The following is a 12,924-nucleotide window of genomic DNA, read 5'->3' as shown; positions in this document are numbered from 1 at the left end:
GAGAAGGCAGCAAGGAACTGGTGAGCAGTGATCATAGACTTGGCAATACAAAGAACCATAGGACTGAGGCTGCTGCGGCATTCTAATTTTTGACCTGGGTACTCTCTCAATGTGGGCTTCACACTGATAACAAAAGTAAAATTCTAGAATTTCCCAGATTCCCTCCCCTTTAGGAAGAGGATAGGAAATGTGTTGTTTGTTACTGTCTAGAGAATGCTATTCTAAAGGGGGAAAAGGAGAATTGGTCAGTGTGCAATTTTCAGATGAGAAAATGGCACAAATGTTCGGGGACAAAAACGTGCTGTGGCCTGAGGGTGGGATTTCATGGGGGCCAGTTGTAGAGTGTGTTGGCAGGGATACAGTTCCCATTTGAGAGCCACAGTTTGCAGTTTCTTTAGGTGAAGTAGGAAGGAAGTTAGAGGGAAGTGTATGCTAGGTGCACTAAATGAAGTCCTATGATAGATGTTGGCTTCACTGAATGTGTAATGTGAGATATACCCTAAAGTTCATTGAATCTGTTAGGCACTAGATGAGACACACACATATAGCTGGTATTTACGTGTGAGCTGATAGATCAAGAGTGAACTTGAGTGTACTGTGACCTCTGAGATTATCATAAACCCTGTGAGCCTGTAGGTTCCTGAGGGACTTGGTAAATGGCCTCTTAGACTGATAAGTGGCAGTTTGGTTTAGACTGATCAGAGGTTTATTACAGGCTTCCATATCACCACTTTTGAGATTATGGCACTGATAGCATATCCCAGGTAACTATCAGCCTAGGCCTGAAAAGGCCACAGGCTGGTTACGTTCTTTGTTCTTGGTATCATTGGGTTATGTCTTTGTTCTTAGTATGATTACATCTGCCACTTTGTAACTTAACTGAATTTTTTCCTCCAGGCAGCCAGCTCCAATTCGAGGATTCTGGATTGTCCCTGATATTCTTGGGCCCACAATGATCTGCATCACCAGTACCTACGAGTGCCTCACAAGGCCTTTATTGTATGTCCTTTTTATATTTTCTACATAGTAACTGTTACAAACTTATACATAATTTTTTTTTTTTTTTTTTTTTTAAATTTTTGATACTAAGAATTGAACCCAGAGGCAATTTACCACTAAGCCACATCCCAGCCTTCTTATTTTTAAGACAAGATCTCACCAAGTTGCTTAGAGCCTAAGTTGCCGAGGCTGGCCTTGAACTTGTAGTCCTCCTGCCTTAGCCTCCCAAGTTCCTGGGATTACAGGAGTTCGCCACCACACCTGACATATTACAGTTTGTTTTAGCTTCTGGCTTGAGGGTTGAAAGGGTGGATATGTCCGTTTTCCCTGCTGTGTCTGGAAGTGTTCATTTTAGACATGGTTTCTGGTATCTCCATCAAATAGCTGAAAATTGAGAGCTTTTCCTTAAAGTGTGGGAAAAAATACTAAAGTTAATAATGAATTCCATTATTAATATGAACTAGATTTAATAGTCATCATGCTGTATGTGCCAGGCTCAGAAGTAAGCCATGTTCCTGCATCACGTCCTGGAATTATCAGAGTAGCCTTCAAAAAGAACACTGTTCCCCATCTTACAGAAGAGGAAACAGACTTGAGAGTTTAAGCCAATGCAGAAGTCAAGGAAAAGACAACTGGGATTTAGGTCTGACTGATTCTAAAGTTCATATTCAGTCTTAATTTCTTCTCTACCAGCCTCATCAGGGAGTGTGTAAACTCTAGAAGAAAGGTGGTATAAAGCCAAAATCAGCAGTCCTTGTTGCTTTTTAAGAAACTCAGATATTAAGCTGTAATCACCATTTTCCTTTTCCAACAGCTTTGGAAGGTCATTCTGAGTTTTACAAATGCAGGAGTAGGAATATCAAAATCAAAAGTCAGTTCTGAATGTTAAAGCCTAGTCTCCTGGTGTCAGTTTGGAGCATGTGCTTCTATATACTGATTTATGTAGAAAATACTAGCATTCATTTACTGTCCTTAGAAGGTCTTCTGTGAGCCAGGCGCGATATTGCATGCCTGTAAACCCAGCAACTTGCGGAGGCTGAGACAGGAGGATTATGAATTCAAAGCTAAGCCTCAGCAATGGCAAGGCACTAAGTGACTTGGTGAGACCCTGTCTCTAAATAAAATACAAAATAGGGCTGAGGGTGTGGCTCAATGGCCAAGTGCCTCAAGTTCAATCCCCAGTACCAAAAAAAAAAAAGTCTTCCACATTAAAAAAAAAATGACGCTAATACTACTTAGATGGGGAAAAAATTATAAATTTTGTGTTGCTTATACTAAAAGAGACTGAAAATTAGCAAGACTAAACAAAATAAAGTCACTGGAAAAATATTTGCTGTTTGCCTCAGCATATTTTTCAAAAGTCCACATACCTTTAGTAAAATAGGACCTAGTCACACCAATTTCAGAGTAAAGATATGAATCCTAAATGATGAAAAAACTCAATTATCTGGATACCTTCAAATCATGTTTCTGCCAACTCCCTAAAATACAGATTATCTATAAAGTAATGTCACTGTTTAACAAACCTTGTGAATTTAAATTGTCATTTTCAAAGTAAGTTAGTTACCATGTTGCCAAAATTTTATACTCTTTCAAGCACTTTCTAAAATTGCCTTTGCAAATATTTATGATTGAGGGCATACAATTTTTAGGAATCAAGTTATATACAACTGCATATGGCATATAGTTGTTATCTGTCTTAAATTGGTGTTGATCAAGTCTGTACCTAAGAAAGGAGTGACTTGTTTGTGGCTCTAGCGTATAAAACAAGTTCTTGAGTCCTTTGCGGAAAGGATCTGTTGGTAGAGTCCAAAATGCTTTCACACATGGCAGCATAAAGGGACAACTTCTGAACGTGATCTCTTCAAGGTGGAAAACATACATTCTTGTGCTTTTGAGTAACAACTTTTTGTTTATGTTCTCCAAGTTCTGGATAAGTTTGGTTTATGCTTTCATATAGTAAATAACTCCATTGGTAGACTTTCATTTATCTGTTTTATAGAAGTACTGTCCATCCAGCTTCTCCTCCCCTGCTGTGTACCCGAGAAGATGTTGAAGTGACAGAGTCCCCTCTCCGTATTCTGGCTGAGACCCCAGATTCCTTTGAAAAGCATATTAGAAGCATTTTGCAACGTAGTGTTGCCAATCCAGCATTTCTCAAGTATGTGATTTGGGCATCCAGATTTTAAGAATGGGTTTTGTTCTCTCTCTTCAAAATTATTGTACATCCTTTCTGTCCTCAGCTATTTCATATCTGCTTTACTGTGGTGGAGGTGGAAGAGACACAGGGCATATCTCATCAGTTAGTGAGTAGAGGAAGAGAAGTGACACCTGAGAGTGATAAACAAAGTGAAAAAGGAAGCTGGGCATGGGGGTGGATGCCTATAATCCCAATGGCTTTGGAGACTAAGGCAAGAGGATCATAAGTTTGAGGCCAGCCTCAGCAACTTAGCAAGACCTTGTTTTAAAATAAATAAGTGCAAAAAAGGAAAAAAGCAGCTGACTCATTCTGTTTTCACTAGTCTTACTTGGCTAAGATAGAAATTTTCATTTTAAGATCATCTGAAAAGGATTTGGCCCCTCCTCCTGAGGAATGCCTTCAGCTTATCAGCAGAGCCACCCAGGTGTTCAGAGAACAATACATTCTTAAGCAGGACTTGGCAAAGGAAGAGATTCAGCGGAGGTAGGATGTCTTATGTTCACAACCATTAGTCCCTGGTTGGTAGCTGGTGCTGTATTAATAGCCCAGGCCTGGCTTCTGATTAAACTTTATTTTCCTTCTTAAAGGGTCAAATTATTATGTGACCAAAAAAAGAAACAGCTAGAAGATCTCAATTATTGTCGAGAGGAGAGGTAAGTGTCAAAACTAGGGAGAATGAAACAGTAATGTAGGGGACTGAATCTCACCTCAAGATGTTGAACACATCAGTGAACCCCAAGAGTCTTTGTTTCTTATGCCATCAGGAAGAGTCTACGGGAAATGGCTGAGCGCTTAGCTGACAAATATGAGGAAGCCAAGGAAAAACAAGAAGATATCATGAATAGGTCAGTGGGCTGTGTAATATTCAGTTCCCTACTCAGATACTAGCAACCTTATTAAGTACTAATAGTATTATGAAGAAAATAGACCTTAGCAGTTGCTCACATACCTATAGAATTGAATGGATCCCTGTTTCTCCTCCAAAGTATATGTTAGGAAAGATATGTCACTTTCCCCTAATCTATCCTGTGGAGACCTCCTCCCCAGATACCAGAGTCTTGAATTACAAGCTTTATTGTGATTATATTTCTCATAATTAGCGGAGATCTTAAGCTGAGATGTTTGCTTACCTTATCTAAAGGATGAAAAAAGTACTTCACAGTTTTCACTCTCAGCTCCCAGTTCTCTCTGATAGTGAGAGAGACATGAAGAAAGAATTACAGCTGATACCGGATCAACTTCGACATTTGGGCAATGCCATCAAACAGGTAGGAATGGGTACAAGGTGGTTAAATTCAGTCTTATTTTTTAAGCATTATGCTACAGAAAATAATTTCATAAAATATAACAAGAACAGATTAAAACATGTAAAAACGTGTGGCAAAGCATACTAAAATATTCATGTTCTGTTTGATTACTTAAGGTTACTATGAAAAAAGACTATCAACAGCGAAAGATGGAAAAGGTGCCAAGTCCTCAAAAACCGAGCATCACCCTCAGTGCCTACCAGCGGAAATGCATCCAGTCCATTCTGAAGGAGGAGTAAGTAAATGCTTATAAACTTGCTATTGTTGTAAAAATAGTTTTTTTCTCTGGAGTATGCCAAAGTCGACCTCTGTCTGCCCAGGTAAAGATTCCCAAGTTTTAGTGTCTGCACATCACTAATTACTAGAATAGGGACTTAGCAATGAGTATGGAATATGATGGCTTTTCTATAATGTGATTTTGTTGTGTGGTCAAAAGTATTTTCCCAGACAGAGACTATGTTCAAAAATATTTCCTGGGGTTGTTGCTCAATGGTAGAATGCTCGCCTAGCATGTGTGAGGCACTGGGTTCGATCCTCAGCACCACATAAAAATGAAATAAAGATATCATGTGTCCACCTTCAACTAAAAAATAAATATTAAAAAAAAAATTCCTGGGGCTGGAGGTATACAGCTCAGTGGTAGAGCAATCAAGTAGCATACACAAGATCCTGGGTTCTATCCCCAGTACTTAGCCACAAAAAATAAATTCCAGTAGTTGAACCAGTTTGCCGCCTTAAATGAGTAAATACCTACTATCCATCTGGAACCGTTAAGTTGTTAATTTAAGCAAAGAAGTTCTTAGATAATTCAGCATTACTCGTTTCAGTTCTTAAGATTCTGTACTAATGACTTTCATCTCTAAAAATGAGTGACTTTATGATTTTACAGGGGTGAACACATAAGGGAAATGGTGAAGCAAATCAATGATATCCGAAATCATGTAAACTTCTGACACCAGGATTAGATTCACAACTGAAATTAACAAAACTGAAGATTCAAACCCATACTGTAAACCAAACAGCACTAATTTATAAAGAAGCATTTTTTTGGATGAATTTGGTGTGGTTTATCATTTTTAATATTTGTTTTATAATTATTGAATAAATATATTTAAAAATTAGAATGTGCTTTATAACTAAACTCAGTGATCGTATGCAACAAGGGCCCGGTATCATTTTCAAAAACAAAACCACCCTGAGACACAGGCTTTCAGCTGTACACTTCCAAGTCTCCTTGACCCTACTGAACTTTCTCTCTATTGAAGCCAGAATAAGAGCTGCATTTTAAAGTAGCATCACAACACTAGAATTCAAAGGAAAAGGCCACACAGTCTACTGGGCAGCAGCTTTTTTTAATTTGAACACTTCTTCTTAAGGAAACACCTTCAGTACAGTTAGCAACAGTTACACCTGCAATCTGCTCAGAGCAGAGCTAAAGATCCACAATTGCCAAGGCCACCTCTGCTCACTTCTCACAGGCACTATTACCTTTCAGAGCTGAGTTTGGCTGTGCTGTGTCTCGACTGAGTAGGTACAAGGTGCAAGTGTTAGCACCTTAAAGAAAGAAAGAAATAGCTTGGTAGGCAGTATATGGTTTTGTCTCAGCTTTACATCTTTTTGTACCTGCCAATATGAGTTCTGAAAGGTAATAACCATACCTGCCTAGAAATGGCCAAGTGACTGCCAATTAAAAACCACATTGTAAGGTACATTACAGGTAAGAGGTAAATTGGGTTAGACATGCGAGAGAACAGGTGTACATAGACTGAATACAAGCACAGGAACACTTGTGAAACCCAACTGATCTTTTCCTTAGAAGGGATAAATTTCACCTTCTTAAATCAGATTTCATTTATTCAGAAAATCCTACCTGGAGAGTATCACAGCAGTTTGTTTCATACCAGACTGTTAAAATGCAGTCTCAATTTGGGTTTTTCTAGGATATTTTTCTCAATTTAGTGGATTCCAACAGTTTGCATCTGCCATAGTACAGACCATGAAGAGTTCCCTAATCATGATTTTATTGCCCCAATACCCATCTTCTGGAGAAAAAAAAAGGTGCTCAGTCTCAGCAGTTAACTGGAAACAATGGTTCAGAAAGATTACGAATTACTCCTCATGATTTATAGTGCTAAATAAGCTTGGGGCCTATGCAAGGAACTAGTCTTAACTGTGCAAATCATATTCTGTAACTAACAAAATTCCCTGTAACTCAAAGAGGACATGTTTCCTTTAAACCAAGTAGACTTTATACAAAAGGACTTCAATCAATTATAATGTTTCATGCATGACAAGCCTTTAGCACTACTTTCATAATTAGTATTTACTTTTAAATTCATAATCATGAATGCAAGACTACAAAAATAATCCATGGGATGATGTAATGTAGTCCTTATCATTTATCCTGAGGAAGAAAGATCTTTAGGACAAATCCATACTGACTTCATTTATAACAAAGTTCACTAATTCCTATAAGGTTCCTTCAGGTATCCCTCTGCTATTCAACATCAATTAAAAAAAAGTACTTAAACATTTTTCCTTTTGAATGTTGTACATGGTGAATTAAACAGAGCCTTCCACTAGCTGCTTTTGGGGCAGTACTGCAGCAGGTGAACAGTGAGCATGACACAAATTTACTGTTTCTGCAACACTTCATGAAGCTATGGCAAAAACAACTTGTTCCACCAAGGTTTTCTTCACACAAGAAATTCACACTCTTGGAAAATGACAGAGCAGATTTCCAAACTGATTGATACACTAAATGGATTTCCCCCCAATTTCACTGTGAGCATTGTCACTTACACTCCAGATCAAAATTGTAAAAGAAAACATCAAGTAAGTATCTGCCAAACCTCATTACTTTTCTATATTTGACACTTTTAAAACAAATAGTATTTAAGCCCACTGATTCAAGTTGAAAATAAGTAGATTTATAAATATATGATAGATGATGTCAGGTATAGTTTGTTTATTATTTTTTCACTGATCCAATAACTAGGCCAAAACATCAAAAGTCTGGTGCCAGTTCAACCCTGGCACCTGTGGGGCCCACGAAGATCTTCCAGGTATGCAGAAAAAGTGCTTCCAAATAGTTTCTTGTGCTTTTCCTTTAAACTCAACTTCCAATACATACATATATATGTATATATACATACATATATATAATTATCCATATATAACCTCAGCCAAGTTTTCAAATCCTCCTAATTCTGTACTTGAACTGGTTTGGTTTGCCACAGTCTTAAAGTTCTTAGGCAAGTTTCAGTAGCATTTAAAAATCCTCCAATATAAGATAAAATGGTAAAAAGAAGAAAATGCACTAAACGAGGGAAATACAGTCAGTAGCCAATGGCCTGCTCTCAAACTTCATATTTTAATATAAAATATTCATACAGCATACTACACCTCTGTCTGCTATCTGAATACTGTTACTGATGAGCTCTCTAGACAACAGAAAAAGAAATTCTCTCACTATGAACAGAAAATGTAATTCCAAACACTACTGGGAAGTTGCTTTAGGGTAAGAAAATGTGTTTGAAAATTTTATGTTGGAGAAATCAGGCAAAGATACAGCCCTTTTCCATCACCAAATCTGATCCCACACCTGTTGGAATCAAGCCCGGAGTCTGGTTAGTGTTCATTGGAAAGGTCTGTTGGCTGCAAATGACCCTGGCTGCTGGCTGTCCCTGTGCTGCACAGTCTTCTCTCACCAGAAATAAGCATTTCTCCAATCGTCCTTTTATTGTGACTTCGGCTTCTTCAGTTAAGAGTTAAATAATAATTAATGTTGATCTAAAGATGAGTTAAAAACCCCAAAGTGCAGACTAGAATCCTGCTGTCAGGGTGTCATGTCTCAGGGAGCTGGTTAATGTCTGTCAGTTTGGTATCATTCAGAATTGCCCGGATTCTCTCCAAGGAGTCTGCTTGCCGGATCCGCTCTAACTGCACCTGGAGAAACAATGGTGAGATATGTGCAGGTGGCCCATTGCCTAGATTTTCTCAGCCTTTGGTTTAGCTGAGATGCAGCAGATTAATTCACCAGAGCAGTCATTTCAGAGAAGGAAGGCAGCAGCAAGAACAATTTAATTTTTAAAATTCCCCAAAGCTACTTTGTAACAATCTAGTATTATGAATATAAATGCTGTGATTATGGAGACCTGACTCAATCCCCAAGAAGACACAGTTCAGCTGGGAAGAAAACAAGCTGACAGTCTACTAAATGTCACTAGACATTGACAGAGTGCCGAGGGAGCATGGTGGAGGAAGGAAGTACTTCAGACTCAGCTCAGGGACCTAGAAGGTTCCACTGAGAGGACAAACATAAGCTGGGCCCTCAAGGAAAGGAGTCAGGGGGAGACAAGGAATTTACTGGAGGGAACACCATGCTCTGGGCTGGACACTAAGTAGTTTTTTAAAAATTTAGGTCATAAAATACAAGTTTATACTCATATAGCAAGGTATAGAGGAAAGAGATCAAGGTTCTGTAGGTTCTGGCTTGATTGTCTAGGTAGACATTTGGGGTAGAGGTAAAAGCAGCTGCAGTCACTACATTGCTAGCTACTCTAGTGCTCAAGGATGGCAAGATTCTCTCCCCACAGTTTCACAGTGGTTCCCCAAATGCCTCACCTGAAGGGTTTGAGAAAGCTTTACAAAATCTCTCTGGACTTGTTCACTGACATCTAATTCTGTCTGTAATCTCTGAGCTTTGTTCTTCTCTTCAAACATTAGTTGCTCAACAGCAGCCTAAAATATAAAAGTTTTGAATGTTAATGCCAAAGAGGCAAAAGTCAGAATTACTCAGAAACTTAAACTTGTTACCTACTCCTAGGGAAGATATCTCCCATATCCCACTAATCTCTCTTTATCTATAGGACAAGGGTGCAAACTGGCCAAGATATCTGCTCTAGGATCTAAAATGAATTGGACACAAAAGCCAGGATAAAAATGGATTAAAGTACTGCACCAGCTACCTCTAGCAACTGGTGACAGTGATTAATATAAAAACAGCTGCTAAGATCAGTAGCTGTCACAGCAACAGGGATAGAAACCTCAGGGATTTCCTCTGACAATCACAACAGACAAATATCCACCAGGAAAATTCTCAGTAAATATGCCCCAGTCTTCCTTATAGCACAAAACTTCAGCAGGATGTGAACTGTTGCCTTTCTAAAGACAAGTGGCTATTGAATAACACCAACAGAACATTTCTGCACCTAAATGTCTGACCACACAGTTCACTAAGATGCTTTCTAGAGGCAACTCTCCCTACAATTAGCCAAATGCCCTTCAATTCTAACTGGATCAATCAATTCAGGCAGTAAATGTGGTTCAATACAATCATATGATCTGACACATCATTCAAATGAAATGAACATTTCAAAGCATGTTTCTAACTGGGCATTGCCCAAGCTTGGTTTAATGGCCCTGATGGCCAGTCTGGCCTACTGAAGCCTATGACAGGCCTCTAGGGCTGGCAGAATGAAGATTTACTCCAACTCTGATTCAAATTCATTTTCTTTTTGCAAGCAGCTAGTCTTCCCTACTTTCAGAAGGTGATATTCCATACCAGCAATATTGGTTTGATTTGGTTTTGTAAACAATTAAGATGTGTTCCTACATTCTTAGCCTTAAAAGTTAAATAACCACAAAAATATCACCTTAGCAGCAGTCTCTTTCTTTAACTGGTCTTCCAAATTGATCTTTATCTCCTGAAGATTCTCAAGCTGTTGAGACTTCTCTCTAAATGTAGAATCCAACTGTAAAATTAAAAAGGAAAAAGCTGAACCTTACAAACTCCCTATAGGCCACAGCATGCTGCCTAGAAAAGCCTACAGGCTATGTTTGGAATGTACTTCTCACCTTTTAATGTCTGGATTCTGTTTTTCCTTCCAGAACTATTTTTTCATTAACTACTTATTGGGTACCTACCATGTTCTAAGGCTTAGAGCTGGAGAAATCAGGAGAGACCAGACATGTTAATAATTATGGCATGTGAACCCAGAAGAAGGAAAAAGTACTTAATTCTGCCAGAAAACTTAAGAAGTATTTCCTAGAAGAAATGCTGCTTGACTATTAAAAGATGAAAATGTTTATAGAGGCAGGAAAACAGGGAGAAAAGAAACAGAGACAAAAAAGAGGGAAACGGTGGCATGCATAAAAATGCCTTCAGGAATGGTGGTGGGTTCTTACCCACAGCAGTGTCCGGGCTGTAGAATTTGAGGCATGTCAGGCAAGAAGAGATCTCTGGCTGGCTAAGGAATACCAACTTGTCCTGTGGATAAAGGAAGCCACTGGAAGGTTTTTCAACAAGAGACGTCATAGTTGAGTTTGTAATTTTTTGAAGATCACCTTGCTTTTAATATAGAGATGAATTTCAAGATGCTAAATTCAGGAGACAGGAAACAAGCTCTTTTTTGAAGCACATCCTCAGCACTTTTGTGTGTGTATATATTTTATTTAGAGACAGGGTCTCACTGAGTTGCTTAGGGCCTCACTAAGTTGCTGAGGCTGGCTCATGATCCTCCTGCCTCAGCCTCTTGAGCTGCTGGGATTACAGGTGTGTACCACCTCACCTGGCTAAGAAACAAGCTCTTAAAATATTTAAGGTGAGAAGTGAGTCTGAAACCACACAGGGTGACAGTGGAGTAAAATGATAAGGTGTTAGTTATCTGAGTACAGTTTATTCCCTCTCTCATTTCTCCCACCCGCACCCCTGCTTTCTGGCACTAGGGACTGAGCCCAGAGCTTCACACACGTGGCTCACTGAGCCACACTACCAGCTCTATAGTCATCTCTATAATGCAATCATAGTAGCCAAGTGGAGGCAGAGGCAGGCTGCAGCAGGTAAGGACTGCTTGTGAGGCCCCTCTTCAAGAGTGTCAGCAAGCCAGGAACAGTGGCACACACCTATTAATTCCAGCAAGGCAGGAAGATCACAAGTTCAAGGCCAGCCTGGGCAACCAGTGAGACCCTGCCTCAAAATAAAAAATAAAAAGGGCTGGGGTACAGCTCAGTGGTGGAGTACTTGCCTAGTATGTGTGAGGCCCTACCTTAAAAAAAAAAAAAAAAAAGATGTTGCACAAAAGCCAGGCATTCATGTAATCTCAGCTACTTGTAAGGCTGAGGCAGGACAGCTTAAGACCTAGAATTCAAGGCCAGCCTGAGCAACTCAGTGAGACCCTGTCTCAAAATAAAACTAAACAAGGGCTGAGAATGTAGCTCAGTGCCTGCCTAGCACATGCAAATCCAAGGACACAATCCCAAGCACTAAAAACAAAAATGTGGCAGTCAAGAAAAGAAAGGTGGCTTGAGAGAAGTGCAAAGAGAAACTTTCCCTTTTAATGGGAGACACCTGAACATATCTGAGTAATAGGAAAGATCAACAAAGAGCCCAAGACTCAGAGTGGAAGGCTGGAAAACACGAGAGGGATTCAGTGAAAGCACCTCTGCAGTGACATACTATGGTGAGAAACAGATCATCATTTTCTCAAGAAAGAAGAGAGAAGGCTGGGAATAAGAGCAGGAGAACAAGTGACCGAGGAGCCTGAAGATGGTCCTGCATTATGACTGCAGAGTGAGCTCAGCATCTGCTGAGTGTGAGGGATTTGAGGTGATAATGACTGAAGTAGTCCCCACAGGGGATGGAAGAGAGACACCTTAGGACAAATGAAAGGCTGTCTGGGAACACCAGAGCCCCATCTAACAGCACGAGCAGAACTGATGGCATCAGCAGCCTGGGGACACCAGGTCTAAGCCAAAGTTGGGCAGTAATTAAATGAGGGCAGCAGAAGGACAAGGAATCTGGGGATTGGAGAATGTGCATGGAAGACTAGCTGAAGAGGCAAGGTGTTTAAGTTGCAGCTTGGAAGTAAAGAAAGCAAAGCCAAGAAGGAGTTACTTAATCCAAGAGAAAGGAAAAGTTAAAAGTTAGGGAAGTAAAGAAGTGGAGGAAGTACCCAGAAGGACCTGTAGGAGTAAGACCAGGATGATGAAAGCTGTGGCCAAGGAGGGCAGAGTGGAGGCCAAGATCTCTGACTAAAGGAATAAGGAGGCCAGGAACTGAATGGGTTACCTGCCACAGGTGTTGTGTTGTCTAAAAGAGGACTCCAAGCCAGCTAGACAGCATGCTCTACTTAGAAATGTTTTCTACACACTCCTACGGTAGCTTTATGTGTACATCATGTCAGGACCATGCCTGCCTGTTTCCCACGACAATGGAGACTCCAGGCTACAGTCAAGTCATCCTCTTCCCCTTTCCTCCTCCAGTCAACACAGCCTGACACACAACAGCCTCTCAATAAATGTTCATCATCATCCAGAGTTCCTTAAAGGCCAAGTATTGTGCTCAACTATTTCTTATTCCTTGGCTCTAAGATTAAATATCAACTGATTGTTGACAGAATTAATTTTAAACTTATG

General features: G+C 39.8%; 2 protein-coding genes across 4 annotated transcripts in view; one reads left to right on the top strand and one right to left on the bottom strand.

The window, feature by feature from the left end:
* Nup88 (nucleoporin 88) overlaps window positions 1–5,562 on the top strand; it is a 29,546-nt gene extending 23,984 nt beyond the window's left edge. The window contains exons 10-17 of the mRNA XM_046425002.2: window positions 898–999; window positions 3,002–3,160; window positions 3,557–3,682; window positions 3,787–3,852; window positions 3,964–4,044; window positions 4,341–4,467; window positions 4,623–4,741; window positions 5,396–5,562. Of these exons, the coding sequence (XP_046280958.1) occupies window positions 898–999; window positions 3,002–3,160; window positions 3,557–3,682; window positions 3,787–3,852; window positions 3,964–4,044; window positions 4,341–4,467; window positions 4,623–4,741; window positions 5,396–5,459 (844 nt within the window). The 3' untranslated portion in view covers window positions 5,460–5,562. The remainder of the gene's footprint in view (window positions 1–897; window positions 1,000–3,001; window positions 3,161–3,556; window positions 3,683–3,786; window positions 3,853–3,963; window positions 4,045–4,340; window positions 4,468–4,622; window positions 4,742–5,395) is intronic.
* Window positions 3,002–12,924, bottom strand: part of Rabep1 (rabaptin, RAB GTPase binding effector protein 1) — a 113,509-nt gene continuing 103,586 nt past the window's right edge. For all 3 annotated transcript variants that reach the window (XM_046424999.2, XM_046425001.2, XM_046425000.2), the window contains exons 16-18: window positions 10,164–10,262; window positions 9,133–9,249; window positions 3,002–8,454 (exon numbers count right to left, since the gene is read on the bottom strand). In XM_046424999.2, the coding sequence (XP_046280955.1) occupies window positions 8,353–8,454; window positions 9,133–9,249; window positions 10,164–10,262 (318 nt within the window). In that variant the 3' untranslated portion in view covers window positions 3,002–8,352. The remainder of the gene's footprint in view (window positions 8,455–9,132; window positions 9,250–10,163; window positions 10,263–12,924) is intronic.

The sequence above is a fragment of the Marmota monax genome, unplaced genomic scaffold (assembly GCF_021218885.2).
Source record: "Marmota monax isolate L192 unplaced genomic scaffold, Marmota_monax_Labrador192_F-V1.1 WCK01_AAM20220418_F8-fsc00218, whole genome shotgun sequence".
Lineage (NCBI taxonomy): Eukaryota > Metazoa > Chordata > Mammalia > Rodentia > Sciuridae > Marmota > Marmota monax.
This window is presented reverse-complemented; position numbering and strand designations above follow the sequence as displayed.